The sequence below is a fragment of the Sardina pilchardus genome, chromosome 21 (genome assembly GCF_963854185.1).
Source record: "Sardina pilchardus chromosome 21, fSarPil1.1, whole genome shotgun sequence".
NCBI classification, from domain to species: Eukaryota; Metazoa; Chordata; class Actinopteri; order Clupeiformes; family Clupeidae; genus Sardina; species Sardina pilchardus.
Window position 1 is genome coordinate 4,283,982 of NC_085014.1, and position 27,518 is coordinate 4,311,499.

At 40.3% G+C, this 27,518-nt stretch overlaps 2 protein-coding genes across 2 annotated transcripts; both read right to left on the reverse strand.

Moving 5' to 3' along the window:
* Positions 1 to 362: 362 nt before the first annotated feature.
* On the reverse strand, positions 363 to 13,343 carry LOC134069461 (fibronectin-like). Its single transcript, XM_062525424.1, has 9 exons — positions 13,132 to 13,343; positions 8,282 to 8,407; positions 8,085 to 8,186; positions 7,062 to 7,100; positions 6,744 to 6,882; positions 6,178 to 6,217; positions 5,800 to 6,063; positions 2,686 to 2,958; positions 363 to 433 (listed from the first exon to the last, which is right to left on the reverse strand). The coding sequence occupies exons 2-9, from the start codon at positions 8,350 to 8,352 to the stop codon at positions 363 to 365; spliced, it is 999 nt and encodes a 332-aa protein (XP_062381408.1). The 5' UTR covers positions 8,353 to 8,407; positions 13,132 to 13,343.
* On the reverse strand, positions 9,698 to 25,712 carry LOC134069462 (up-regulator of cell proliferation-like). The gene is made up of 3 exons (XM_062525426.1): positions 22,721 to 25,712; positions 22,030 to 22,132; positions 9,698 to 9,926 (listed from the first exon to the last, which is right to left on the reverse strand). Exons 1-3 carry the CDS (start codon positions 25,710 to 25,712, stop codon positions 9,698 to 9,700), a joined length of 3,324 nt encoding a protein of 1,107 aa, XP_062381410.1.
* Between the last annotated feature and the right edge of the window lie 1,806 nt (positions 25,713 to 27,518).

Sequence of the window (27,518 nt, forward strand, 5' to 3'; positions counted from 1 at the left end):
TGTGGCAGTGAGGAGAGGGACTGAGCTGGCTCATCTGTGACACTCTCACTGCCGATCTCCAGGACTGCTCCGAGGGTGAGCTTCTCAGGATAGTACTGCTTCATATCGAGGTCCTCCAGAACATCTGTGAGCATTGCATCTGTTGATGAAGAATACAATAAGTCTCTCATCTCAGGGATACTACTTTAGTTAAATGTGACAAATGAAACTTGAATCCTTGTGCTGTCAGTCATACATCAGGCATAATACCTGGTGTGCTGTTGAGTGGGTTTTCATTGATATTACCATGGTTTTCTATCACGCTCAATCCTATTTGTTCAAAAGTTAAGGATCCAGCCCACCAAGTTATTGCTCAGGTCAAACTATCCAACATTTAGCATCCAAAGGGCAGTCAGAGCTGAAATGTCCATTGTGGATAAGCACATAAATATCACTATAAAAAATGTAATGAAAAGGAGTGGACTGAACTTAGGAACTTTAAAAGGAATACATAAGAAAACACAAACATGAGGACGAGGATGCCAAACGTTCACACTAAATTTCACTCACTCTCTCTACCGGTCACTACTGTATGTGTGCATGCCCCCGGCAGTGAGAGAGGGCAAGTTGCGAGGTTGGTTCTCCATAGATGGCCAGGAATATTATGTCACAATAAGTAAATCCTAAATATTTATTGCTTCATTAAATACATATTTACAGCAGTTATTACCATTTTATTTTACCCAAGTTATTTGCATTGTTGTTGTATGATAATTACACAGCAATTGTCTAGAAATTACACATTAATTATTTGTAATATGTGGTTTAAAAATATTAATACCATGATGTTACCCCATCACCTACAGTATATGATGCTGACAACCAAGTTTCCACCACTCGCGAAGTAGATTGTTTTTATCTTATTTATTTATTTATTTTTCATGGAAATGATTGCAATACTTTCCTGCCCATCATTTGCTAATTCAATGAGAAAGTCTTAGAATCAATACAGACAACTGCATATAATTGGTTTGACTCATAGTTTGGCTCGGCATTCACAGCAGCTAGGTCAGTGTGAACACAGCAACCGTAGGTAGCAGTGCCGCCCGCAGCTGAACATTTTGGTGCCCAAAGCAGAATTGCTTTGTCATGCCAGCTGGAATCGGCCACTCTCCCTCCTGCGTGCACAAGATGCGTTCCCAATTAAGTGGAATAAAGGTTAGATAATGCTACGTGGTTGAGATAGGAGGGGCCCAAAAAGTACTATTCTTACATGTAACATGGCAAATTGTCACATTGTAAACGTTCTCGACGAATAGTGAAACGCAGTTTGCAGTAAAACTACTAAGTGGCTAAATGTTGGTGCCCCCTCTGTCCTTGGTGCCCTACTCGCAGTGCGGCGGCACTGGGAGGGACAAGTGGAAGTGGAAAGGCGAATCAGAGCACTTCAGACATCAGACAAGACAAGCATGGCACTGAAGCTTGACAGGAGGAGTAAGGGTGTTTTAACCCTCATAAATATGAATTTAAGTAGAGTAGTGAAGTAGTTCTACTTCTTTTCTATAAATCTCTGCTCATTTTTACATATACAACATAACATTTCAGAAAGCGTTCCATGTAAATATTATTGACTTATTGTAAAAATAGCCAGTGTAAGTTTTTAGAGGATAAATATTAGTTGATATTTTTTGCCTATTCACCTGTCATACTCTATATCCCTGCATAGGCATACCATTGACATAAACAGGGTGATAAAACACAAAACACTATCACATAAAGCGACCTTAAGACATACTGTAGGATGCCTTAAAAGGGTTATTTTATATATGTTATCCCTGGGGGCTTGCCCTGTGACCCCATAGCTTTTATGCACCATACTCTCCCTACAATTTAAAGAAAATGTAAAGGTAACTTAGCAATTAGGTAGCAGTTAATCAACTGATTCCCTATAAAAGTAATAGTCAAATGGTACAGTAATAGAAGAGATGTGCTTTAAAATGCAATACTAATAAAAAGAAGAAATCCTAAAGTTGTAGGTTCTAAAGACTCTCAATAAGCTATTTCAAAAGTGTGCCAAACAATTAAGAGAAGATTATGTGGTGTCCATGAATGTATACGTATGTAAATAGTATCTCAGCTATATTTCACAACAATCTTAAAAATTAACTCATGAAACAGCAATCTATCTGAATGCTATAGGAAAACTTGCTTGAAGGTCCATGTGAAATCAGTATATGTAGTCTTAAAGGTATACTATGCAGGATTGGCGATTTCATCGCCGGTTTCGCTTTCACTTTTCGTTTTCGCTCGTTTTATGCTTGCATATTTCTCTGCAGAGCTTCCCCTACAGCTTTAGCGTGTATATTTTACAAAACTCCTCAATCGGTCAGTCTGCCGTGCCTTTTCATGAGACTTTACATGACACTTCCTGGAGTAGAGCATGGGTGCGTGCCCGAGGTCTCCTGAAGTTGCAAGCGTTGTTCTACCGCTACAGACCACTAGGGCAGCCGAAAAAAACACCGTTCAACCGGTAATGACTCATTTAATCATATAACAGTATGGAACGAATTGATTATCCATGTGATATCTGACAGATAAAGGGGTAATCCAACCTGTTTTAGCAGGGCAAGAGTGAGTACATTTCTGCAAAAAGTTTCTTAATTGTTGTGACACTAAATTAATTGTAAATGTATCTGCAATACTTACTGTATTTGATACCTATTTTAAAGACCTGGCTGCTTGGTTCACTTTGACGACCATTGCTCAGTACAGTGGTCACTCTGATGGTGTAATCTCTTCCAGGTTGTATGTCAGGGATGGTATAATTAGGATAATCTCTGTGGATAGAGCCTATGCATATCTGATCACTGAAAAGCTCCAGCAGGTAAGATATCTGGTCCACTCCGGCGGGTTTGGTCCACCTCACAGAGGCCTCCGATGAGCTCGAATCCACAGTGAGATTCTCTGGTGGAGGAACCTCTGTAGGGAATAGTGGGGACAAGAGGAGGCATGTTGTCACATTGTATGTGGTCATCACCACATGGTTTTCCCTTCTCCACTTTTTTGACAAATAACATTCACATCACTCAGAATTTTGAGCGAATATCGTTAGTAAATACCGTTAGTAAAAATAAAAAGCTGTGTTGTCTGACAAACACAGGTAGGAAGTGGGGGGCATAATGCAGTATGGGCCAACATTGTTTTACTGGGCTATAATTATTATTAGGCCCCAGACCTGCGTCAGGACTAATTTATTCCGCTCCACACATCACAAAAGTTGATATGCTGTGTGTCCACATTACATCTGTTAAGACCCTGCTAGTCAGTCCTGGGGTTGCGCCCTCTGGTCTAATGCCTGTGTGGGCTCTGCCCCTTGAATCTGTTTCCCTGGTTTGCAGAGCAAGGACCCCATTGGTGTTTGGAGTAATGGGTGGTGCTATATAACAACCAGGATGAATGGACGCGTTCTCTCTGATCTTGGCTCTGCTCTCTGCTCTTCGCTTGGGCCTGCTCTCTGCGCTCGATGGCTGCTCCTCTGGGGAGAGCCGCAACCCGTTGCCAGCTTGCACCTAGACGTCGCGTTTTTACACTCTTTGTTTGATCATCCCTAGACACTTTGCATTACACTTTTCTTTATCATATACTGACTTTACCCTTTTAATGTTTCAATAAATATTCTATTTAAAACCTTTAGCTACAGTGTGGTCCCCATCCTTAATGTCACGGCTACCTTGAGCCCGGTGGTTGTGACACATCATTGATGCACAAATCACACAACTATTTACTTGTCTACCCTTGGTCAAGTCCTGCTGTTCAGGTCAGTTAAACAATGGCTGTAGACTGTAGACTTATTAAATATCAAAACTCATAATTCATTATTGTCAATCCTGACAAATGTACAGTAAAACAGTAGGTAGGCTACTACCCACTGGACATCATTCAAACCATCTTCTTCCTAGCCTCATCTCCTACCATTATGCCAACAGTCACATGTTATCAATATTTCCTTGACTTCTTGTACATTTCCTATTGCATTTAGCCTGGCTCGGGTTAAACCTCTGCTTAACAAGTTACAAGGGGCAGCCTTGGCCTACTGGTAAGGGCTTTGAGCTTGTAACCGGAGGGTTGCCGGTCCGATTCCCAACGTAATCGAGGAACCCCGAGGAACATAATCGATTGCAGACATAAACAGACATAACAGACATGAAACACATTGTAGGCCTATGTTACTTTCACTTTCTGGAGTACTGTACACATTCATTATGTTAAAGATGCTTTATACCAAACGTTATTACATTCATACAAATATGGGGGTCCAGGTTGTGAATGGCCTTGAAAGTAGGACAGGAGGACTTAGGACAGAAGAGATGTGGTGAATGGAGGGGGTTCGGGTTATGATGTGGGCAGCTGAATTCTGGACTAGTTGAAGTTTATGGAGGGATTTGTGAGGGAGGCCGAAAACGAGAGAGTTGCAGTAATCCAGACGAGAAGAGACTGTGGACAAGGAAGACGGCAGTGTGCGGGGGGTTAGGGAGGGGCGGAGGCAATTGATGTTACGTAGATTGAAGTAAGCAGACCGAGTGAGGCTATTGATGTGTGATTGAAAGGACAGTGTGCTGTCAAGGATGACACCCAGACTCTTAACCTGAGGGGAGGGTGAAACAGAGGAGTTATCAAAAAGAGATAAAAAAAAAGAGGAAAGCTGTCGGTTTTGGATAGAGTGAATTTAGTATCAGCTGGGTGTCATCTGCATAACAGTGGAAATGATTTGCGGACGATATTGCCAAGGGGAAGGAGGTAGATGATGAAGAGTAGGGGCCCGAGCCACTACTCTGGGGATGGATTTAAGTTGAATGAACTGAGTGCGGCCAGAGAGGTAGGATGTGAAACACTTGAACTGAGTATAGGTGATGCCTATGGAATACAGCCTGTTGAGGAGGGTGGTGTGACAAATGGTATCAAAGGCTACACTCAGGTCGAGGAGGATGAGGATGATGAGGAGTCCAGAATCAGCTGCCATAAGGAGATCGTTGGTAATTTTAATAAGTGCTGTTTCAGTGCTGTGGAGTGGATGGAAACCGGATGGAAACCGGACTGGAACTGTTACAGGTTATTGGATGAGAATGGACTTGGGAGGCAACTGTTTTTTCAAGGATTTTGGAGATGAAGGGTAGATTGGAAATACTGTAGGACGGAAGTTGTTGAAGTCAGAGGGGTCTGCAAAATGTTTTTTTTTTTTCAGAATTGGGGTTATGGCAGCAGTTTTGGAGGATGTAGGGACAGTTCCAGTGGTGAGAGAGGAGTGGATGATATCAGACATGAGGCGGGCAAGGGAGGGGAGGCTGGCTTTAACAAGTTGTGTGGGGAGAGGGTCAAGTTGACAGGTGGCTGGTTTGGATTCCTGAATGAGTTCTGTGATTTCTGAGAGAGTGGGGGCCTGGAAGGAGGATAATGAGTGTGGAAGGGTGAGAGTCGGCTGGAATGCTGAGGTGAGGAGTTGTTCCAATGGTGCTGGTGAATATTCTGGATTTTTGCTATGAAAAATGACATCAAGGAGTTGCAGAAGGAGGTTGTGTACAAGTGAGGAGGGAGAGAGTCCTGGGGTTGGGTGATATTGTTTAGTAGGGTGAATAGTGTATTAGAGTTGCCTTTATTGGCAGCGATTATATTGGAGTAGTAGTGGGTCTTGGTGCTGGCAATGGAGTCCTTATAGCATAAGATATGGTTATTGTACATTCCTTTGTGAATAGTGAGACCAGTTTTTCTATGGAGACATTCTAGATGCCGACCTTTGGCAACTTATATAGATGTATATCTCACCTGTATGAACAGATCTCTCCACACATGAGCTCTGATAGCCATCTTCACCGAGGGTGGCCACAGCAAAGTTATACTTCTCTCCTGGAATCAGTCCTGTCACCTTCAGACCCAAACCTGCCACTACCATTCTGTGCTGCTTTTCACCTCCTCTCCAGGTCACTCTGAACCTGTGGGGTCCAGGAGCACCCTCTGGTGGTGACCAGCTTAAGGACACAGAGTCTGTCTGCACTGAAGTGAACTGGATCTGTCCAGGAGGAGGAATATCTGGAAACACGGGAGGTGACCATGAGGTGATTGTTTGCATGCTAAAGATTTCTAAATGTGTTTCTGTTAGGTCACAAAAATAAACCAAACAATGTTCTTCAAAATATGTTGTACCTCTTCTGATGATAGACTTTGAGGATGTGTCTTGAGGGTTCTGCATGAACACAGCAAAACAAACACATAATTAATAATTGGGAATGAGAGTGAGAGTGTTACTGTGTCAGAACCATGCACACTAGCAGGGTCTCCTGAGTCTGTTAAAGAGAATCCCATTTCACTGTAGCCGTTTTCAGACACACATATATTTCCATAATGTTCACAGACTTTTTACAGTAGCGTTTTTTTGGTATTCTTGTGCTGTCTGAATTCATATGTCCACATATCTGCTACAGAAACGGAGTCTACTAAAGATAATTATCCCATTTAACTATATCTATTTCCAGGTTTGTTGAACTCAGGTGAATGGTATCATGATCAAGCATCTTCCTGTCGTTCCTGTAGACTGTGTCACAGAAGAGTCACTTTCTGTTTACACCTTCAAACCTTTTAACCTCAGCAAACGTGACAAAGAAGTTTTGAAAAAGCACTGCATTTTTAATCATTATCAGCAGACAGCCAACACTGGTTTACACACTGGCACCATCTTGTGAAATGCACTTATTGTCAAGGCTACTAAGTACCTGTAGCTGGTGTCTTTCCAGGTCTGGGGATGTGTAGTGGTCCTTCACATGAGTCCCACAGTAGGAGGCCATGCAGGTTAAACATGTCTTCACTGCTGTGTGACTGCAAACATCACACTGGTCCCTTCCACTTGATACACTGCAAGGACAGTATAAGAATCTTTTTCATTCCGTCATCTGAGAGGTTCTTCTGTCTTTGAGACGCATTATGCTGAACAAAACTTGTGTTAATAACTAATGTGTGTTCTATTAGATTGCATTCTTCTCTGTTGAGAGTGGCATTTGTCTGAATGCTATTAAGCAGAAGTAGTAACATACCTATAGGTTGATACAGAACTAGAATCCCAGGACTTGGTGCTGAGGGAATCAGGGATATTAGCCAATCATTTTAAGCATTACGATCATTTCACATTTCACACTCTGACAGTTGACCTAGGTCCGGTGGACGCTTCGGTAGCAACATGAAAAACTGAGGAGGAGTTCCTATCTTCAGGCCATCCAGAATCTCAACTTCAAACAAAGCACATTCACATTCTGACATTACTCCATTCTATCTCATCTTGTATCTTTATTGAGCTGTTGATCCCCCAAGATATCCATGCATAATTAAGCAATAAATCCCAAGAGGCCACTGTTTGTGCTGATTTTAAAACAGCTATGGGGCGTTGTTAGGCACGACACGCAAGCAGTCGATTCGGCAAGATTTCATGAAACAAAGGCAAAGCAATGAAAAATATAACCATGTATTCATATATAATCATTCTTCTGCCAAGAAATATATTTCCTCTATCTGAATGGTTGCCAAGCAACATTGAGACGCAGCTTCTCTAATTTTGTGTTAGCGCATTACTATAGAATGGAATGCGGTCAAGGTGTATGTGTTGGGCTTTACACCAGCATTGAACGCAATTCAGCCAATCAGAATCAAGGACCGGAACCAGCAGTTTTAGAAGATTAGTTAGTGAGCATATCACTCAACTATGGTTATGATTATGATATTTAGCAGACACCTTTGTCCAATCAAAGAAATTGAAAGCATAGAAAACTACACATATTTTACAATGTATCTCTATATTGTATTTCATGAATAAAACTCCTTAAGCCAAAATATGGAAATCCAAGCGAGAATACAGTACATAAACACCTTTACTGTAATCAGTCATTTTGAGGCTGTAAAATGTGATGAAATAGGTAAAACTGGATAGCTTCAAAAGGGAGATCATCCAATCTTCCAAACCCACTCTTTCCTCACATTTGCTCTGTTTAATAGCTGATTCTCATTGATTGACTTCACCACTAGCTGAATGCATTCTGTAGGAGTTGAGTTTGTGTTGTTTATACCTTTCCTCTTCCCCCTTGAATTCAGGTGGGAGGCCTTTTGAATGGTCACTCTCCATCGATGGGGCACTGGACCCAGTGGAGCCTAGTTTCTTCATGATGTCCCTGTGAGAATCACACAAGTCTACAGTACAGCAGGGAGAGGTTCAGCAGAAGACAAGGAGAATGTAGCTATGTTCAGCTGTATAACCTCAGCCTACCTGTGAGGATTCTCTGGGTCACCTATCTGTCCTCTTCTCAGATGATACTGCTGTTTGTCAGGGAGACTCATGTCCTCAAGGAGCCCTTCCTGACTCTATTTCTTTCAGATCACATCAGCTCAATTCCTGAGGTCAGGGGGAAATGGCAGGAAAAAAAGATTCCATAAAGACACATAATCATGATATTGTTATCGGCTGCTACACAGATAACTTTGAAGGCATTGCTAGATGGCCAACACTGAAATTGTGGCAAAATAAAAACAATAGTCATTAGCCACATAAACATAGAGGCAGGCATGGGAAACAATAATACACCCAGTTGTGTGCTTCAAATAGTATTATAGGATATGATAGCTTTAGCTAAAGTTCTAATAGGAAGACTCATAGATAGTGTATCTTTCTTACTCCACCCATTCATTCATGGATGTTAATGTGGCCTGGAACTACTTTCACTCACTTTTTCTCTCTATCACTGATAAGCATGCACCCCTAACATGCTATAGAATTAAAGGGCGTGACAATCCCTGGTTTTCCAACGAACTGTCTTCTTTGATCCATGAGAGAAATACATCCTGGGCCCTAGCAAGGACCACAAACCTCCAATCTGATTGGACCAACTTTAGGTGTCTTAGGAATAAGTGCACTCACCTTATAAGAAAGTGCAAATCTGACTTCTACCTCAAATCAATGTCCTCAAATCTAAATAACCCATCTAAATTTTGGAAGATGATAAAATCCCTTGATCTACCTCCCAGTGACTCTGCTCTCCCCAAGCATGTAGTTAAAGACACTCACCAGATCACAAACAAAAATGATATTGTAAATGCTTTTAACAACCATTTTATTAAGGCTGGGGACTTATTTGAACAATCACATCCTGAAGAGGTCTCCCATAGCCCTGTGTCATCACCCATACAACATAATTCACCTGCTTCTTCGTTGGTCAGTGAGGGATTTGACTTTGAAATCATTCCCTCATCTGCAGTGCTTAAGGCTCTTAAGGAAATTGACACTAGGAAATCAGCTGGCCCTGATGGCCTAGATCCTGCTTTACTGAAACTGTCAGCACATATCATAGTGGAACCTATAACTTACATTTTTAACTTGTCTCTGTCTTCAAATGACCTACCAGACGTTTGGAAGTCAGCCCATGTGCTGCCCCTGTTAAAAGGGGGGGACCCCTCCATTCTTGACAATTACCGTCCAATCTCTAAATTGTCTGTGCTTGCAAAGGTCCTAGAGTCTTTAGTTAATACCCAACTTAAGAGCTTCCTGCAAAATCACAATATCCTCTGCCCGGCCCAGTCAGGCTTTAGAGCCAAGCATAGCACCGTTACGGCAGCTTCCAAGGTACTTGATGACATCATCTGTGACCTGGACAATAAGTTGAGCTGTGCTGCACTGTTCATCGACTTGTCAAAGGCCTTTGACACTGTTGATCACCGTATCCTGCTCAAGAGACTCCGGGACATTGGCTTGGGCTCTAAGGCAGTTGAGTGGTTCAGGAACTATCTTGCCAACAGAACTCAAACTGTGGTTGTCGATGGGCATAGTTCTGCCCCACTGGGGGTCCGGCGAGGTGTCCCTCAAGGGTCTATCCTTGGTCCGGTCTTGTTCACCATCTACATAAACACCATTGCCTCTGCTGCAGATAATTGCAAAATACACCTCTATGCAGATGACACAGTTCTTTATTGTTCCGCCCCCACCCTAGCTCAAGCTTATCAGTTGCTACAGCAGTCTTTTAATTTATTACAGGCCACCTTTCTTGAACTGAGACTGGTTTTAAACGCTGGTAAAACTAAGGTGATGCAGTTCACAAAGTCCCGCACAGTACCTGTACCAACCGCTCTAGCCATTTCCACACTGGATGGGAAGTGTGTTGAAAATGTTTCATCATATAAATATCTTGGTCTGTGGATTGATGAAAAGCTAACTTTCAAAGTTCATATTGACAAATTGGTGAAAAAGCTGAGAATAAAGCTTGGCTTTTATTTTAGAAATAAATCCTGTTTTACTCTCCAAGCTAGGAGGAAACTGATCAGGGCCACTTTCCTTCCAGTGTTGGACTATGGGGATGTGATTTATATGCATGCTGCCTCCACTACACTGCACACACTTGACACAGTTTACCATGGTGCACTGCGGTTTATTACTAATACCAAGTCACGCACACATCACTGTAGTCTTTATGAGGCGACTGGTTTTACCTCTTTAGGTCTGCGTAGGTGGTTCCATTGTCACATTTTCATTTATAAGGCTATTATTGGTCATTTACCAAACCAGCTCAGTAGTCTGTTGACTTGGAATCATTCATCTTACAATCTCCGCTCAGTTAACACTCTGGCTTTACATATTCCACGTAGAAAAACTGAATTTGGTAAAACTGCTTTTAGTTATGCTGCCCCCTGGTGTTGGAATTTGCTCCAAAAAGGTTTGAAGCTTTCTGTTTTTATCCCACTTGGACATTTTAAACAATTACTTAAAAAATCCAAATCTGAACAGTGCACATGTTTTCAATGATCCCTTGATGTAATTTTTTTATGTACTGTAAATCTGTGTTGCATGTTGCATGTTGTGTCATTGGCTTTAGTTGCTGTTTGTTGTTGTCCTGTCTAGTCTTCATGTCCTCTTTTTATGTTAGTCTATTTTGTCATCAATGTTTCTGTGTAACTTGTGTACTTGTTGCCCCAGGGCTCCCTTGTAAAAGAGATTCAATTATCTCAATGGGTTATCACCTGGTAAAATAAAGGATAAATAAAAATAAAAAAAATAAATAAATGGAACTAATCATAGCCTTAGTTTGTATTTTCGGGGAAACCCTTCATTCATTCAATCAATCAATCAGTGCTAGCCTATATGAATTTAGCATCTGTTTTAAATCTGTTCTAACACTTCTCTCTGCTACTCAGCACGCCAACTTGCATCTTCTCCCTTTTAGCCACCGCTACCAGTTGGTCCCTGTCTCGATGTATAGGCCTGTCTCGGGTATAGGCTCATCTCCTCTGCCTTCTTCCATCAACAGGAATTGAGATTCGTTTATCGTTGGATGGATCAGAGATGCCGCCTACGCCAAAGATTGTTGTTTATCCTGAACTCTTTCATATGCTTGCATTCAAGCTATTCTTTATCGAACTAGATTAGTTTCAACTTTATTATCATTGCACAAGTAAGGAGAACCAGCACTACGAAATGCAGTGCAACATCTAACAACACATAAAACACAGAATGCAGTATGATTATGTTAGTCCATTACTAAAGTGCATTAGCAAATAAAGTGCATAGTGTTCTGAGAAATCAGACAGGCCATCGTCCATATAGTAGTAGAGACAGAATGCAGTATGATCATACGAAGTGCATCCTGTGTTAAAGAGCCCTCTCAACAATCTGAGTTTACAGATTCAGTTGCTTTGGTGCTTTTCTCAGATCAGAATGAAAATTCTGATTCTCATTACTACTAGTTAAACCTCCACAACATTTAGTCATTTGTGCACATCAAGCAATTTCTTCTTCCTCTAAACAAATTGCAAATGCTTTTCGACATGTATTTGCTTTCATACAATTCTCTGCGGTTTTATAATATTATCATTTGCTTAGCCTACTGTGTGTCATGTCAGTCAAAATGAACTTATGATTGCTGAATAGTCGTTCCTAATAAAGGTATTAGTCTTCACTTCATTGTTTGAGTCATTACATACAAAATTGTTGAACTAGTACTCACATACTCCCCTCACTACAGCAATGTGTAACTTTTCTGTAGTAGTGTATAGTGCTGTCTTGGGCATTTTCAGGTGGTATCACTGAGTTCTGACCTTTTTTTGCATCAGAAAACACTGAGAAAACTGTTATAATGAAAACATGACAAAGACAGTTCACTATCTTGTTCATAAACAATGGTGTCAAGACTTCTCGTTTTGATTGCACTGGCAGTTTCATTGACATAGCCTAAATAGAGCAGTCAAAAGGAACAGAACTTGCACACTATAGCCGACGCAAAAAACGTTTTTATTGTATTTGAAAAGTGCTAAAAAAAAAGTGTGTGCAAAACGTTTTCGCTCCAATTCAGACCATCCTCAGCGCAGAATTCTTTTTGACTGCTGGATGTACTTTTGGAACTGACACACCCATCAGGACTGGAGTTACTAGCCTTTCCTGTTTTACTGGTCATATAGGCACCACCACTGCGCGCCCGGAATATCTGTTGCACTGCTTTTTGATGGGAAGCAATACATACTTTCCATAGCCTATGCCAGAGCTATTCAACTTCAATACCAAGTTGGGCCAGCGGTCTCCCAAAATATGGTATTGCTAAATGACTATTATGGCTACGAAACATGCATTTATGAGTAGCCTATCCAGCTACATTTATATTCAGTTAAATACATTCACAAACATTGGTGGACCTTTCTTTAATCTGAGATCAATAGGCTCTCAAAACAGATTCCAAAAAGATATTACAGTAGGCCTATGTGCTTATGGTCTATGTAGATTATTTGTCAAATAAACCAGTGAAACAGCATCATGGGATAGCTCATATTTGATTTATGATTTTGAGTTCATATTGTGTACAGTAGATTGTGCGTTCGTACTGTAAATACCCACTCCGACACAATCTGAAACTTTTTAACGCTAGATGAATAGCCCTGGCCACTGGTCAACGCTATGAAAAAGTTTCATAACTTTTAAACGCGGTGGATACATTTATTATATAGCCTACGCTGTGGACAGGGTAGGCCTACGTTTATTTTGAGCATGCTTAGATAGTGCCAGAGCGGAACCCTTAATATTATTTAAAGAAAATTATGAAAGAAGTTAAACAAGATGTAGGCCTAAACGGTAACTTGCCTCACCTCGAAACGTCCTTCTTCAACCGAGAGACTGGCGATTTTGACAGAAGTCGGTAGGCTCCGTGGTTTCTCGATTAAATAAGTGTTACAATGTTTATGTTATCATCTCCTCTTGACATAACGCCGAGTTGTTAATCATTTTGAAGAAAACAACGTATCCGACAAGTGTAGACCTACTAAGAGGTTCTTTCCTGCTTTACTTTATCACACTTCAGTTTCGTTCTCTCCCTATTGTTGCTTGACCTGCTGTTCAAGAAATGTAACAACTGTAAATAGGCTACAGATTTGCAGTTGAAACAGACTGACTGTAGCCTACAGTGCTCTCATATGGTGCTATTCTAGTTGTCAAAAAGTATTAAACTCTTATAAATTGAACATGTGCATTCTATGTGTAACAGGTAGATGAAGTATACTAACTACAGTACATAGTTGAGCTAGATGGGCACTGTTGACGCACTGGCTATATGCCAGACCTGAAGAGGGTAGATGAGATATAGTCCAACTGCTAAACTCTTTGACCCTCATATGTGTGCTCTGTTCACAGCCCTATATGAGAAGTGTTATTACTCCTTGTTGATACTTTTCAACCTGCTGTGTATCCATCCTTTAGCATTATTGGTGTATGTGTAGGATTCCATAAAAGTCTGTTAGACTGCACTGCATGCTGAAAATGTAGCCAAAGGTGTCTGAAGTGATTGAAAAGGTAATTTGTCTGACTTTTCTGGTACAATAAACATTATTAGTGCAATACCAGGCAGTGACACAATTATCCCTGTTATGAGTCAGTGTTCCAAAATACATTTTAAGTCATTATTTACATATTGTTGGTTCAAAATGTCAGGCATTTGTAACATACCAACTGAGACCAGCCCTGGTGTGAGCGTTCCCATGGTACCCAGGTCAGCTTCAGTGAAGAATGAGCCGTTCCCCCTAGACACGGTACATGTGCATTTGTTTTGGAGCTGACGGAATAGCAACAGGCAAAGACAATCTCCAATGAGTTACAGTATCCTGACCAGGTGATGTTTCACAATTCTTGTGATATGTTCCCATGTTCCGAGCAACAGTCTTGATCAAGTACACATGAAAAGTTTAACTTGCATGACTCCCCTTCCTCATGACTTCCCTGCTTGAGAAGTGCATGTCAGATTAATTGATCTTCCTGCAGACACATTCACTGAGCTGTCCGTGACAGGATCAGATACTGCTGTTAACAGGGGGAAATAATGTAATTAAATAGGAAGTGCAGTTTGCTTACGATATTATCTGGACACAGCAGTCCAGATAAGTATCTGGTCACAGGTCAGGCTAGGTCAGTACCTGAGTTCACATCAACCTGGGTTGTGGTTGCTAGCTATAACACAAGCAAAATTAGAAAATTAGTCATGTCATGATATTTTCTCACTGTTTTATCGTTACACTTTATTTATGTATTCTAAAACAAGTGTAAAACATTGTAACAGTATTCACTATATTCAAACCATACACTTATGCTCGTCTGGTGTTGTGATGATCAGAGGCAAATAGTCAGCACCTCACGGAACAAGGAGTGCTGTGGCAGAACAGAGGAGCTGCTTCCCTCTAGTGGTCATCATGGGTACGACGATCATAAGAGGACAGGAGAACGGGTTTCCGTCAAGAATCGACAAAACATCAGCGTCATATCCTCTAAAAGATGGACAAATGAAACCAGGTAACATGCTGCGTCTTTTTTATGAAATATACTTCCAGTGGATTATTCTAATAATTAGAATAAAAAGGATAACATAAGAAAACCAGATGAAAGGTGCAGTCAGCAATTGCATCTGACAACCCTGTAATATGAATAGAAATATCCATAATACTTGGCACAGTAATACTATGCAGGAGGTCATTACCCCCCCCCCCCCCTTTTTTTTTTTTGTTTACTTTTTGGATGTGCGCATCGCTTCCTTTTTGTAGTCATATTCACCTGCAATGGCAATGGATTGCCTGGTGTGTGTGTGTGTGTGTGTGTGTGTGTGTGTGTGTGTGTGTGTGTGTGTGTGTGTGTGTGTGTGTGTGTGTGTGTGTGTGTGTGTGTGTGAATATGCATGCTGGTTTGTGGGTTGGAGTGTGGATGATTGGATGAGCATGTGACATTGCTATGCACACAGGTTGCAGAACACTGCCACCCAAGAGGTGGAAACTGATGACCAGATTGCCCCCTGGTGGACTAGCTGCGATACCCCAAGTTAACACACACACACACACACACACACACACACACACACACACACACACACAATGCCTCTACAGTATTCTCATGTGAGGAATATCACCTCACATCACAGCTATACCTAGTCTGGTTTACACCATACTAAGCTCAATCTTTTAAGATTGAACATTAGTCTGGGGAGGCTGCGCTTTGTTTCTACTGCACTTTGTGTCGCTTAAGTTTCGTTATCGTCACGTCACTGGCCATGCGAGGACTAGTATGCCCGTTTCTGATTGGAGCCAAAGGTTCTGGCAGTAAACAGAGGAGATAGATCTGCTGGTTTCCAGCCTGAGCTGACGGGCGACATTCAAATCCCCCGGAAGTTCAGGCAGGGTTCACCCAGCCTAAGCTATACCAACATTGTCAAGCTACTCTCAGCACAACAGGAAATTTCACTATCGACAAAGCATCGTCAAGTGCTTACGGGAAAAATATGCTTTTTTATTGTCTCTAAAAACAGAAGATTGTTAAAGAAACTCTATTGGCCATGATGCACAGACAAAGAGGATGGGGTGGATTGTGGAGGTTGCACTGTGAAAAAAAGCAACTAGTAGAATGGAAAAGTGTCTTTAAAATGTACAAGACTACAAGTAATTTATCGATTTCACTTTAAAACAAGACCAATCGTATACCCTGCAGCACGTATGAACACAAACAAGAGTGATTCACAGTGAATTATGCAACACATAGGCCTATGCATAGTGAAAGCACATGCAGTAGCCTACAACAGCAGCAGATGGCACCTGTGTTCCTATTCTTGTGCCTTTTACTACTGGCAGCGATTGTGCAGGCCATTCAATGGCCATTTAATGTTTATAGCAATCATCTTCATAACAATAATCTCCCCATGATCTGCTAGCTGTCCATCCTGTGAGCACTGTAAAAGAGAGAGAGAGGGCAGCATGTCCCCCAAACAAAAACAAAACACTTATGTGTGTGTGTTTCTCTACTGAAGGGAGAGGTGAGCTACAGTAGTGTGTTTTTGTTTGGTCCTTGGGTAAAATAAAATGCTGTTGGACAAAAGTGTCTGCTAAGAAATGTAAACATAAACCAATGCAATCGTCATGTGCGATTACTGAATGCACCTTTAATTCTGACAAATAAAACATGGCCCATGATGATGAAAACTGAATCGCAAACTGAACAAATTGCAAACATGTCTTCATTTAGTCTTACATGAAACTTACTGATGTGAAAGAGGTACACAAATACCATGCTCATTAACAAAAACATCAAATAATAAAAAATAACATAACTATTTAACAAAAAACAATAAAAAAGTAACATACAGTAAGTAACATATTTTTTATTTTAGTTTTGACTTTTTTCTTTGTTAGCTTTTTTTCATTTTAGACATGGCCATCATCACATACCAGGATGGTAATAACAAATGTCAGATTCACATTTATTTTTTACTTTTGTCACGCCTGACCTGTGCTTAAGAGGAACATTTAATACTGTGGGTATTTTTGTTTCATTTTTCATTGTGGCAGGATATTTGAGCTCTTAGGCATACATGGAACATTTTTTAAATTGTAATTTAATTCCTGATCATTTTCACCTGATCATTTTGCTGGTGAAGACCTGTAGATCAAAACATTGCCTCTTTAGTAAATAAATAAAGTATTTTTGAAGCCATCATACAGTGTGCAGACCATCCCGTTATCTCTTTGACACACTTTTGTATATAATTCATCAAGAAGAGTAACCATTTGCTAAATACAGTATCTTCAAAAATGTGTAATGTCCTCAAACAGCACTATGCCCTCTCCCCCCTGAGGTCATCTACAATATCGTGTACAATATAATTTACAATATATTGAAAACTCACTGGCTCATCTTCATTTGCACTCTTAAATTGTATTGTCAAAAATTATGCCAAACCATTAGTATTGATAGCCAAATTACTAAGATCTATAACAAATCAATCTCTCTCAGGCAATAGTAATATAGCATACAGTACATGTGCGTAGTAGCATTAACTTTAACTTTAGTCACTAAAAAGTGACTAAATATCCACTAACACTGAGCAGCATTGGACTTGGGACCTACAGTATATAGTGTATACTCATGCAAGTACTGCAATGTTTCTTTAGTCCACTCCTGGACAACAGCAGCAGGAGACGTTGAGCTGCATCTTTCTCCTACAGCTCACCTCCCTATATCTTGTACCCCTCCAGTACTTCTTCACTCTCACATACCAACTTGATATCTACCTCCCTACCTCTGTTTGTTCCTCAGTCCCTCTCCAATTGTGATGTGGCCTTGTGCTATGTGCTTATGCTAAACACAACTGACCTCATTATGTGTTTACAGTTCATATAAGTTATGGCTGATAAATGTGTAGATGCTGTTTTGCTCATCTGCCAGTAGTCAAGAAGAGGATGTTTCCCATTTATAGCAGTAGAATAAAGCTACACAGATGTAAACAAACCACACATCACTGTCTCAAAATTAAATTTTAGTTGAATTTATTATTCATTTAAAACATTAGTGTAAATAATTTATACCTTATGTTTACATCAGAGTTTAAAGTTAAGTTCAGTGGAAGCCGCTAAATATAACAATTTAATGTCTCACAATACATTTGAGTAATAATAAACATGCACATCAGCCAAATCATCATTAGAAACATTGAAACTCAGATAAATAAGATCAACTAAAATAAGCATATTAAAAGTAGTCTTTAAGAAACATTATAGTTGACACACGATACACTGAGGGCGTGTTCACACTAGGAGGTTTTTTCTCCGGTTGCGGGTGGATGTTTTACACATTATATTCCTATGATACAGAGAGGCTTTTTTTTTAAAAAAAAAAAAAAGGTCCTGGGCGCTTTTTAAACCACCGCCACCAGCGTTTTTTTCCACCTACCCTGGGTGGTTTTCAAGTTGAGAAATTTCTACTCTCCAAGAAAAAACACCCCGCGTCAAGTGTTTTTTTGACAGCTGACCAATGAACGAGAGTTTGCGTCATAGTGAAACTTTATTGACAGTTCTTTCTTCAGAAAAAAAAATGTGAGTGAACACGTTGAGCTATACGACATGACCAACAAGTTATACCACAACATTTACCATAAGGAGACCATCTGGAGTTCGATTGGTGGAATTTTGGGCCATAATAACAAATATTCATTTTCAGTTTCCGTCCGCTCACCTGGCAAGCTAATGCTAACCAGTAGCAATGAACGTAACATAACTGTAACATAGGCCTGTATCTATATGGCTCTGACGTAGGCCACCGGTTCGGTGCTGTTTTAGGGGAATAAAAAAACCCTGTCGGCTTTTTATCTTTTGAAAAAACACCGAGGTCAGGTGTTTTCTGTAAATAAAAAACTCCTAGTGTGAACACCTCCTGATTTGTTTTTTTCCTTTGTCATTCGTGGTAAATATCCTTGCTGTATACAGTAGTTTCCCTTTGTTCAGAGTTTAGACTTAAATTGGCAACATAAATCACAAAGTACAATTTAAGATATTTTCAATTCATGATCTGGTAAACAAGCAAAAGGTCATATCGTGAAGAAAGGAAAAGGAAAACCATACGGAAATGTACAAGTATTGTTAGAATTTAATTTCTGAGAATATATTATTCAAATATTGTGTATGAGTGAGAATACAACCATGCACAAGAGCCTGAACAACCTGAATGATTAGAAACAGGCTTGTGCAAAATTCAGAATTTAATTGAGAATGACTCATAAATTCCAATTCCATTCTTGAATTTGAATTGACATAAAAAACAGGATGTAGAGTTACATTTTTAATTTGAATTAAAGGAAGATGAATTGAAATTCAATGAAATTTGAAAAAAATCATATACACATTTACATATACATACATTTAAGGGTTGTGTTTAACAAAGAAGTTTCACAATATATGTCAGATATGATCGCAACAAACAGCAACCAATTACATTTCCAAGGTACAGTAGCCTTCCCAAAACTGAATGTAATGTGAGATTCAACACATTCTTCCTCATGTGTGCCTGGAATTGTTTTGAATTGCCATGAATTGAATTCCACTTCCTTCGAATTCAAATTCAACTTCCTGTGGGGCGAGCCCAATTCAATTCAAATTTCAATTCATGAATTGAATGGAGGCCAATTCTAAAATTGGGAATTGTGCACAAGCCTGATTAGAAACAGTGAAACTCATAATTAATGTTTTAAAATGAATTTATAGCGTTTTAGAAAAGTGCTCTTCATATAATGCTATAAATCCATTTTTGAAAACATGAATTAAGTCGTGTTATTTACAGTAATTGTGTAATTCAGGTAATATCAACAAAAGTGCAGTTACTTCACTTAGAAACCAAAGCTATTGCAAACAAATACTGTTAAGGTTGCAATAAGAATACACCCTTGCTTCCCTAAATTAATTTGATGTACAAATATAAAATCAAACTAATCAAGCTAAATTTTGACAAGCATCTGATTAATTTTGATTAACTGGAAGTTATGATGTATGTCTCAAGTCCTCACAAATTGGCCAATGATGATCTTTTTGTGTAAATTATCTAGTATACTCCCATCTCTGCCTCTGTGATGTTGCTATATTCAGAAAGGTAAGTGTCATTAAAGGAGTCATAGAACGCATTTTTTGACCATTACAAATTGATCTTTGAGCCTAAATAATGTCATATGTAAATTTGTGGGGCTGAAAACGCCCCAGGAGCACTGCTAGATCGCCTAATACAAGGTCATAAATAAGCCTTGCAATGAAACAGTTTGTTTTTCCCGCCCACTCAGCAAGTTCATGAATATTCAAATGAGATGCGCGCTGATTGGTCTATTGGCCGATATGTCCTGAAAGTTGATTGGCTCAATCCACCGGTCTGTAGCTAGAGCAAAGTGAAACTACGTTTACTGCTGGTAAATAAAGCCAAAGTCTTTGATAAAGCTATCAACAATGGATTTAAATAAGGAATACAGCCGTACATGTATAAACCGAGTCAGAAGAAGGTTCTGACGAAGATGAAGTGCAGCAGATTCCCCAACAGAATGAATGTGTTAGATTGGTAAGTTTTATCAGTACATTTCTTAGTATAGTAACTCTCCAAAGTTAGCTGTAATAACGCTAGCATTACAACGTCTCTGCCATAGACCACATATCTAGATATTAGCATCGTAAGAGCAGTTTAACAAGAATTATTAATCGAAGGTATGCAAATGAGAGGGGGTGTATCTAAAGGGGGATGGGCGCCTATTACGTGTTATCTGAGCTCTGTTCAGATTGGAGCATTTCAACACGGCTGTTTCTATTTCTCAATTTGCATACGAAAGCAGGTGGGGGACGCGGTAAAGTCTTTGGTGTTGTCCTTTGGACACTGCTCGCAGCCTAAATTCAACAGGAACAAGGTGAATGTGGTTTTGAATTCTAGGACTCCTTTAAGATGATCACTATGACTGGCATATTACGTCATGCATTCAGGACCATAAACTGTTGAATGTCACCAATGGATTAGTGCTTTTTCAGCTTTAATGTTTGCATGTTTTGTTGTGCTCACCTATTCTGAGTGTTTATAAAGGAAGGACATTGTAGATCAAAACTTGGGCTGGTGCGGGGAACAACAGTTAGGCTATTTATATTATGTTGTAACATTTCTTCAAGACCTGATCGGCATCCTCCTCTGTAATAGAATTCCAGGCATATGGTATATCAGCTGGTTCAGCATCATATTCCTCAGCAAACTTGTCATTGAATTCTTTCAGCACATATCTCCAGTAGTCTGAGGGCTGAATGCTGCTATCTGGCTGAATATGCCAGTCAGGGAAAATCTCAGTGTACTTTTTGAATGGGTGATGAGAGGCTTCTTCACAACCAAAATATGTATCACTGACAACAAGAGATGAACAGATGTCAGGGACAAGTTTACCAGTCCACATGTTTCTGTATTTACCCAGTCCCGTAGGTCTGTGAACTGAGGCAAAATGTTTTTCATGCTTGTTCCCTCCAGCCTCACATGGTGCCTTGCAGAAAGGACACTGCTGTCCACAGCCAAACACTTGATTGAAGAGTTGATCCTGTGGCTTGAATTCAACACTTTCTAGTTTACGACTAATTGTTTTTTCCTTCAATGAGTTTAGCAGTTGTGGTTGCAATTCATCCACTGACATCATGAGCCACTTAACAAATATGTCTTGGTTTGCATTGTTGGGTCTCAGAAATGAATTAAGTGCATCACTGGAGATTGTCAATTTAGCTTTCAAAATTGTACACATTTTCAGAATAAAATCTCTTATGTTGCCAGATGTTTGTGTGTCTTCCTGTGCTTTCCTTCCTGTGCTTTGGTCTTCCTGTAAAATAGCATCTGCTCTTTCAGTGGGGATTTCTGGCAAATACTCCTGTTCTACACTGCTGGATGTTTGCTTGTCTTTCTGTGCTTCAGAAATGGCCTCCTTTATTTTTTTGATGATTTCTGACAAACGCTTCTCTTCCAGTTTTAATATTACTTCCTTATCACAGTGTATTGTGATTTGATCAGATATCCAGTTTTTGGTAAACTCTTCATAACGAGAAATGTAAGAAAGGTACTTATCGAAGTTGGATTCATCAAGCAGCAGTTTCAAAAGGGAATACTGAAAAGAGGTACGTGAGCTGAATTCAAGTCCATTACTTAATAAAACTTTGTCAATTATGTCCTGACCAAGAAATTTGGAAATGTACATCTCTACTGCTGGTTTGAGGCAGGATGATGTGAACTCATCCGCTTTCTTCTGAGACTGGTCTCGCTCCTGGAAGATATCCTTGAAATCAGCCCAGTACTTCTCTTTGTCATTGTCAAGAGATCTGCGTAGGTCATTATTTTCTATGAATCTGTCATGCATTTTTTGAAATTCCCTGGCAGCATTGGCACAAATATGCAGTTTTAAAGATATTTCAAATTCTTCATTTATTTTAAGGTTTGTTTGAGCCATTATTGTCTCATCAATCTTATTCAAAATTTCTCTTGTATATGTGTCATCATAATCAGTTCCCTTTGATGTATCCTCATCTTGCTGTTGACTGTCTTGTTTTGACAAACGCACAGTAAACTCTTGACATTCTCTAATAAGTCTGTCTGACATTTCTTGTGCTGCCTGAGTAGAATGGCCCGTAAATAAACCAACAAACCTTTTTATCCAACCTCTCCCTTCAGGGATAATGAAGGGCTTTAACCCATATTCATGCAAGTTGACTTTGTTTAATGTTGTAGCCACTGAACTTCCTTTTTGATTAAGATTGAACCATATCTGTCTGAAAACTGCTGTCATAATGTCTTGCTTTTGAAGTCCTTTGAAAGACAACTCATCAATTGTTTCAACCCACATCTTTTCAAAATCAGATCGTAGGTCCTCCTCTGATTTATTAGACTTACTCTTGCGGCACTCCTCAAGCAGCTTCAGCACCCTGTCCTCCATTACACTGGTGTGTTTCTTCTTGATGGACTCCAGCCTTATCATCCCCTGGCGGAGTGAAGCTGCTCCATCTAGACGATTTGTCACATAATTGTCCAATTCCCTTCTCAAAGCTATGCCACTGTTTTCAAAGTCCATTCTATATTTTTCAACAAGTTCCACATGACAATCTGCCTGCTTGTAGTATGTAGAAATCCCATCCAAAATCCATGTTTCTCCTTTGATGAGCTCAGTGTATGCATCAGTTTTCAGCTGATCAAGTACAGACTTTATGTCTGATGTCTCTGATGTCTTAGAAAATTTTCCAAAATTGGAAATGGTTGTTTCAGCTGCTGTGAGCCATGCATGCATGTCCTTTCTGAATTTACATTCCCACTTACTGAACTCAGTGCACACCTTCATGTAGGCCTCAGCAACCAAGCTGTTCCTGAAGCTGAAGATAAAGTTTTCAAACTTCACAGCATTCCATAAGCTTTTGGTCCACTCCAGGAAATCTGGCACAGTGTTTCTAGATGTTTCGCATTTCTTGAGATGACCAATCATATTCTTTTTGAAGTCATAGACAGACTCAGAGTAACCTGCACTGACTGGTGACATGGGTGGAGTTCCATGCCAGAGTCCAGGGATGTAGAAACTATCAGTCTCTGGATCATAGTCCATCACATCAGTGAATTTTTTGTTCTCCTCCTTGTCCTCCATTCTGGATGCTGCCTGAGTCATCTTGTTCAGCTGTTCCAACAGCATTTTCCGATCCTTCATGTTCTTGTTATGTGCAGAGACATCAGCTACATTTTGATGTACAAACAGGCATTTTGGCTTCTTGCCCACCTCCTTCATCCTGAGGAAGGCATGGACTACAATCTGCAAGATGTCTTTCATTTCTGTGGAGTTCTCCATAGCAATGTTTATAATTGTAACATCACTCAGTCCAACTACAAGGGTGGCCAACTCATTGTCATGTTCATAGCTATAGTCAAGCTGAGCCAGTTCTGGTGACTTAAGTCCTTCTGTGTCAATGATGAGTAGAAAGTCACTATTTAGTTCTTTCCTCTTGTCATCTTTGAGTCTAATCAGTAACATAAAAGCCCCTCTTGTGCATCTTCCGCTGCTGACTGCAAACTGCACCCCAAACATTGTGTTCAGAAGGGTAGACTTTCCAGTGCTTTGTACCCCCAAAACTGTCACCACTAACATTTTATTGTTTGGCTCCACTAGATTGTTCAACTCATTAAGAACATCATTCACCCATCTTATGGGTATATTTGAGGCATCTCCATCAATCAGCTCAATGGGGAAGCCATCAAGCAACAACTCTGCACAGCGTCTGGGCAGAGAACGCATTTGCTTATGTCGTTCTTCGTCTAATGGAAGGGTGACTGCTGATTCATACAACTGGCCCATTTCACGTAAAAATTGTTCAATTCCTAAGGAACTCTTCGAAATCTTGTTGTCCAGCTCTGCAATCTCCTCCTTGTTACTTGCTGAGTCCTGGCATTTTTCTTTATACCGCTCTCTAAGAATTGAAAGTTTTGTAAGAGACAAATTGTCCAGATTCATCCTCATCCATTTTAAGAAGTATGATCGCTCTAAGCTTCCACTTGATAGTGCACTAATGAAACATGCCATTGTGTCAGACATATCATATTGTCTTTGAGCGTCTCTAAGTTCCATTTTCTTGATTTTGAGATCACTTTTATATTGTTCAATTCCCTTATTACCAGCTTGCTTCAGTCTGCACTCCTCTTTTTCCACCCTGGCCAACTCCAGCCATGTATCACCCTGCAGTGGAAGGTGTTTCTCTTTGAATTCTTGTATGTCCTGTATTTGTGATGTGATTGCATCCGCATTTCTCTTGGCATGCTGACATTCATCAGTGTTCTCATCCACAAGGATTCCAAGTTCTTCTGCCACTGTGGCCATCTGTTCCAGTGCCATCTTGTGTGGGTTGTGTGTAATCACATCTGTTACCATAGAGCGAAGAACCTTGATAAAGTCTGCATCATTCTTTTTGTCTTTGAGAATGATATTTCTTTTCTTCAATTCTAAGCGCTTGGCTTCACTTTTCAAAGCAGCGTAATTGAAGGTACTGCTCTGTGCATTGCCAACCAAAAATAGCTGCCCTTTCATATGCTCTCTGGGGAGCACCTTGTAGGTAGTCTCCAGATTATCAAAAACAACAAACACTGCTGCAGATGTCTGGCACAGGAAACAATATTGATTCTCAAATGTACCGATATCACCTCTCAAATTGGCTACAGCCACAGGCTCCGGAAAGATGTCAATACTTTTGTTCCCACATGGCATGTACCAGCTGATTTCCACCAGGCCATTAGATATCTTTCTCAAAGCATCACCTGACTCCATGTTACGATGCACAAATGTGTCATGGTACTGTTGGGGATTACTGAGCAACATGTTTAAAATGTGGGACTTTGAAAGTCTGCTTTCACCGAGTCTCACAAAAGACACCATTGGGAGTCTAGAACCAACTACTCTTTCCTCAACAAATCCCTTAGAATCTGATAGTGAATGTGGTCTAAACTTCTTTACAATATCTCTCATTGCCCAAAGCATGAACATTATCTGTTTGTTGTCAGAGTTTGGCAGAAGTAAAGGAACAGAAAACTGGCACAAAGACATTTTCAGGGTCATTTCCTGCTGGAGAAAGCTGTCTGAACAGAGAAAAAGTGCAGTGATAATGTCTAAAGGATTTACATCATTTCTGTCCAGCAGGCTCTCCCCATCAATGTCCCACTCTGTGTCAGACTCATCAGCCTTAGCATCATCAGACAGGGCAAGTTTAACAGACCTGGCAGTAACATTCACCATCATTAGTTTCTTCAGGAAGAGCCATGGCAGTGAGGAACGAGACTGGACTGGGTCATCTGTAACACTTTCACTGCCGATCTCCAGGACCGTGCTGAGGGACAGTTTCTCAGGATAGTACTGCATCATACCAATGTCCTGCAGAGGATCTGTCAGCAGCACCGTATCTGTTAATAATGAAGAATGAAATTAAACAAGTCTCTCTCATCTCAATGATACTAATGACCTATGGTTGAACATTTTACATAAAACATTATGAACCTGGTTAACTCATTAACTGCCATTGACGTCTTTAAACGTCAATTTAGACACATACCTTGACTGCCATTGACGTCTATAGACGTCAATTGCCGTTTTCAATGGGGAGGGCTCCTGGGTGGGCTTGGGAACGATCTGGCAGAGTTTCAGGCTTGTAAACAGACTGCACTAGCGATCCGAACCTCTAGATGGCAACAGTGCCATTTGGATCATTAGTATCTGCCTAGAGTGCACAAGTCATGCAGAGACAACTAGCAAACACACTGAAGATCGACCACAATGGATCTAGTTTGCACGCGATGCAGGGAATAAATATGCTTACTTCTTACATCAAGGATGGAAAACACGTGAACGGTATGATCCATTTACATTGGATATTGCGATATAGACTAACAACAACCTTGCTAGTGCTAGCTTGCTAAGTCTAACATCCTGTTCAGAGTCTTTAGCGACCATTAGAGTCCCTAGCAACCTTGACGAGACTGACGAGATAACAGTGCAATCGTGGTTGACATACTACTGAAACGCTAACGTTAAAAAGTTGATTTTCACAAAAAGATTGTTTTCTCCATGTTTTGGTCAAAAACAGGTGTTTTTAGCAAAACTAACCCATGTTCTACTGATGATTACTAAAGAACGGAAAACGATAGAAACAAGCCGTTTTCTCCTGGTGAAAGAAGAGAGTCTACTCTTTCATTTGTTACCTTCGGTGTTTACATAGTCATAAAGCTCACCGTTCGGTGGATCTTGGAAAAACAGTCAAAATGCTGTAAAACGTCTGGCAGTATGGAGCGCTCTGCACTGAAAATCGCTGGCAGCCAATGATTAATGGCCATACTTTTAATTTACTGCAGACACAAAGTGGAAATGTAGCCGCAAGCGGCGATGGCGGGCCCGAGCACCTGCGGTGAGGACCTGTGATATTTTGGATCAAACAAAGCAACATGTGCGTGTTTGTGGGCATGTACATGAGCAACACACATGCCCACCAAATTTGGTTAATTTTCGTGAATGTATGTGTCAACCTCAACAAACAACGCACTAGGTGGTGCTATAGAATCCCTAAGCTACACCCTAGGCTAGAGCTCTGTCTCTGACTAGCGATAGCACTAACACACAAGCACACCAAATTTGGTTCATTTTCGTGAATGTATGTGTCAACCACAACAGACAACGCACTGCTGATATGACATAATTTCGATAAACCGTCTAGGAGAAGTGTTTCAAAATACATGATGTGCAAAAATCTTAATCATAATCATAACTCAAATTCTTCTAATATTTACTATAGAGTGTAAAAGTAAAAGTTGTTCAGATTAATAGAACACACATGCCCACCAAATCTGGGCCATTTTCTTGAATGCATGTGTCAACCACAACAGACAACACGCTAGGTGGCGCTATAGAGTCCCTAAGCCACACCCTAGGCCAGAGCTCTATCTCTGACTATCGATAGCAATAACGCACAAGGCGACCAAATTTGGTTCATTTTCATGAATGTGTGTATCAACCACGATAGACAATGCGCTAGGTGGCGCTATACAGTCCCTAAGACACCCTTGGCCAGAGCGCTGTCTCTGAATAGCTATAGACAAGCCTACCAAATTTGTTTCATTTTCGTGAATGTATGTGTCAACCACAACAGACAATGCGCTAGGTGGCGCTCTAGAGTCC

Coding starts and splice junctions, on each gene's coding strand:
- LOC134069461 (XM_062525424.1), bottom strand. CDS start 8,352: ATGAGTCTCCCTGACAAACAGCAGTATCATCTGAGAAGAGGACAGATA. Junction 7,101..8,084: donor TTCAAGGGGGAAGAGGAAAG/GTATAAACAACA, acceptor TGATTCCCTCAG/CACCAAGTCCTGGGATTCTA. Junction 6,064..6,177: donor AAAGTCTATCATCAGAAGAG/GTACAACATATT, acceptor CCGTGTTTCCAG/ATATTCCTCCTCCTGGACAG.
- LOC134069462 (XM_062525426.1), bottom strand. CDS start 25,712: ATGCAGTACTATCCTGAGAAACTGTCCCTCAGCACGGTCCTGGAGATC. Junction 22,133..22,720: donor GCTTGAGGAGTGCCGCAAGA/GTAAGTCTAATA, acceptor ACAATGACAAAG/AGAAGTACTGGGCTGATTTC. Junction 9,927..22,029: donor CTCAAACCAGCAGTAGAGAT/GTACATTTCCAA, acceptor AATTATCTGCAG/CAGAGGCAATGGTGTTTATG.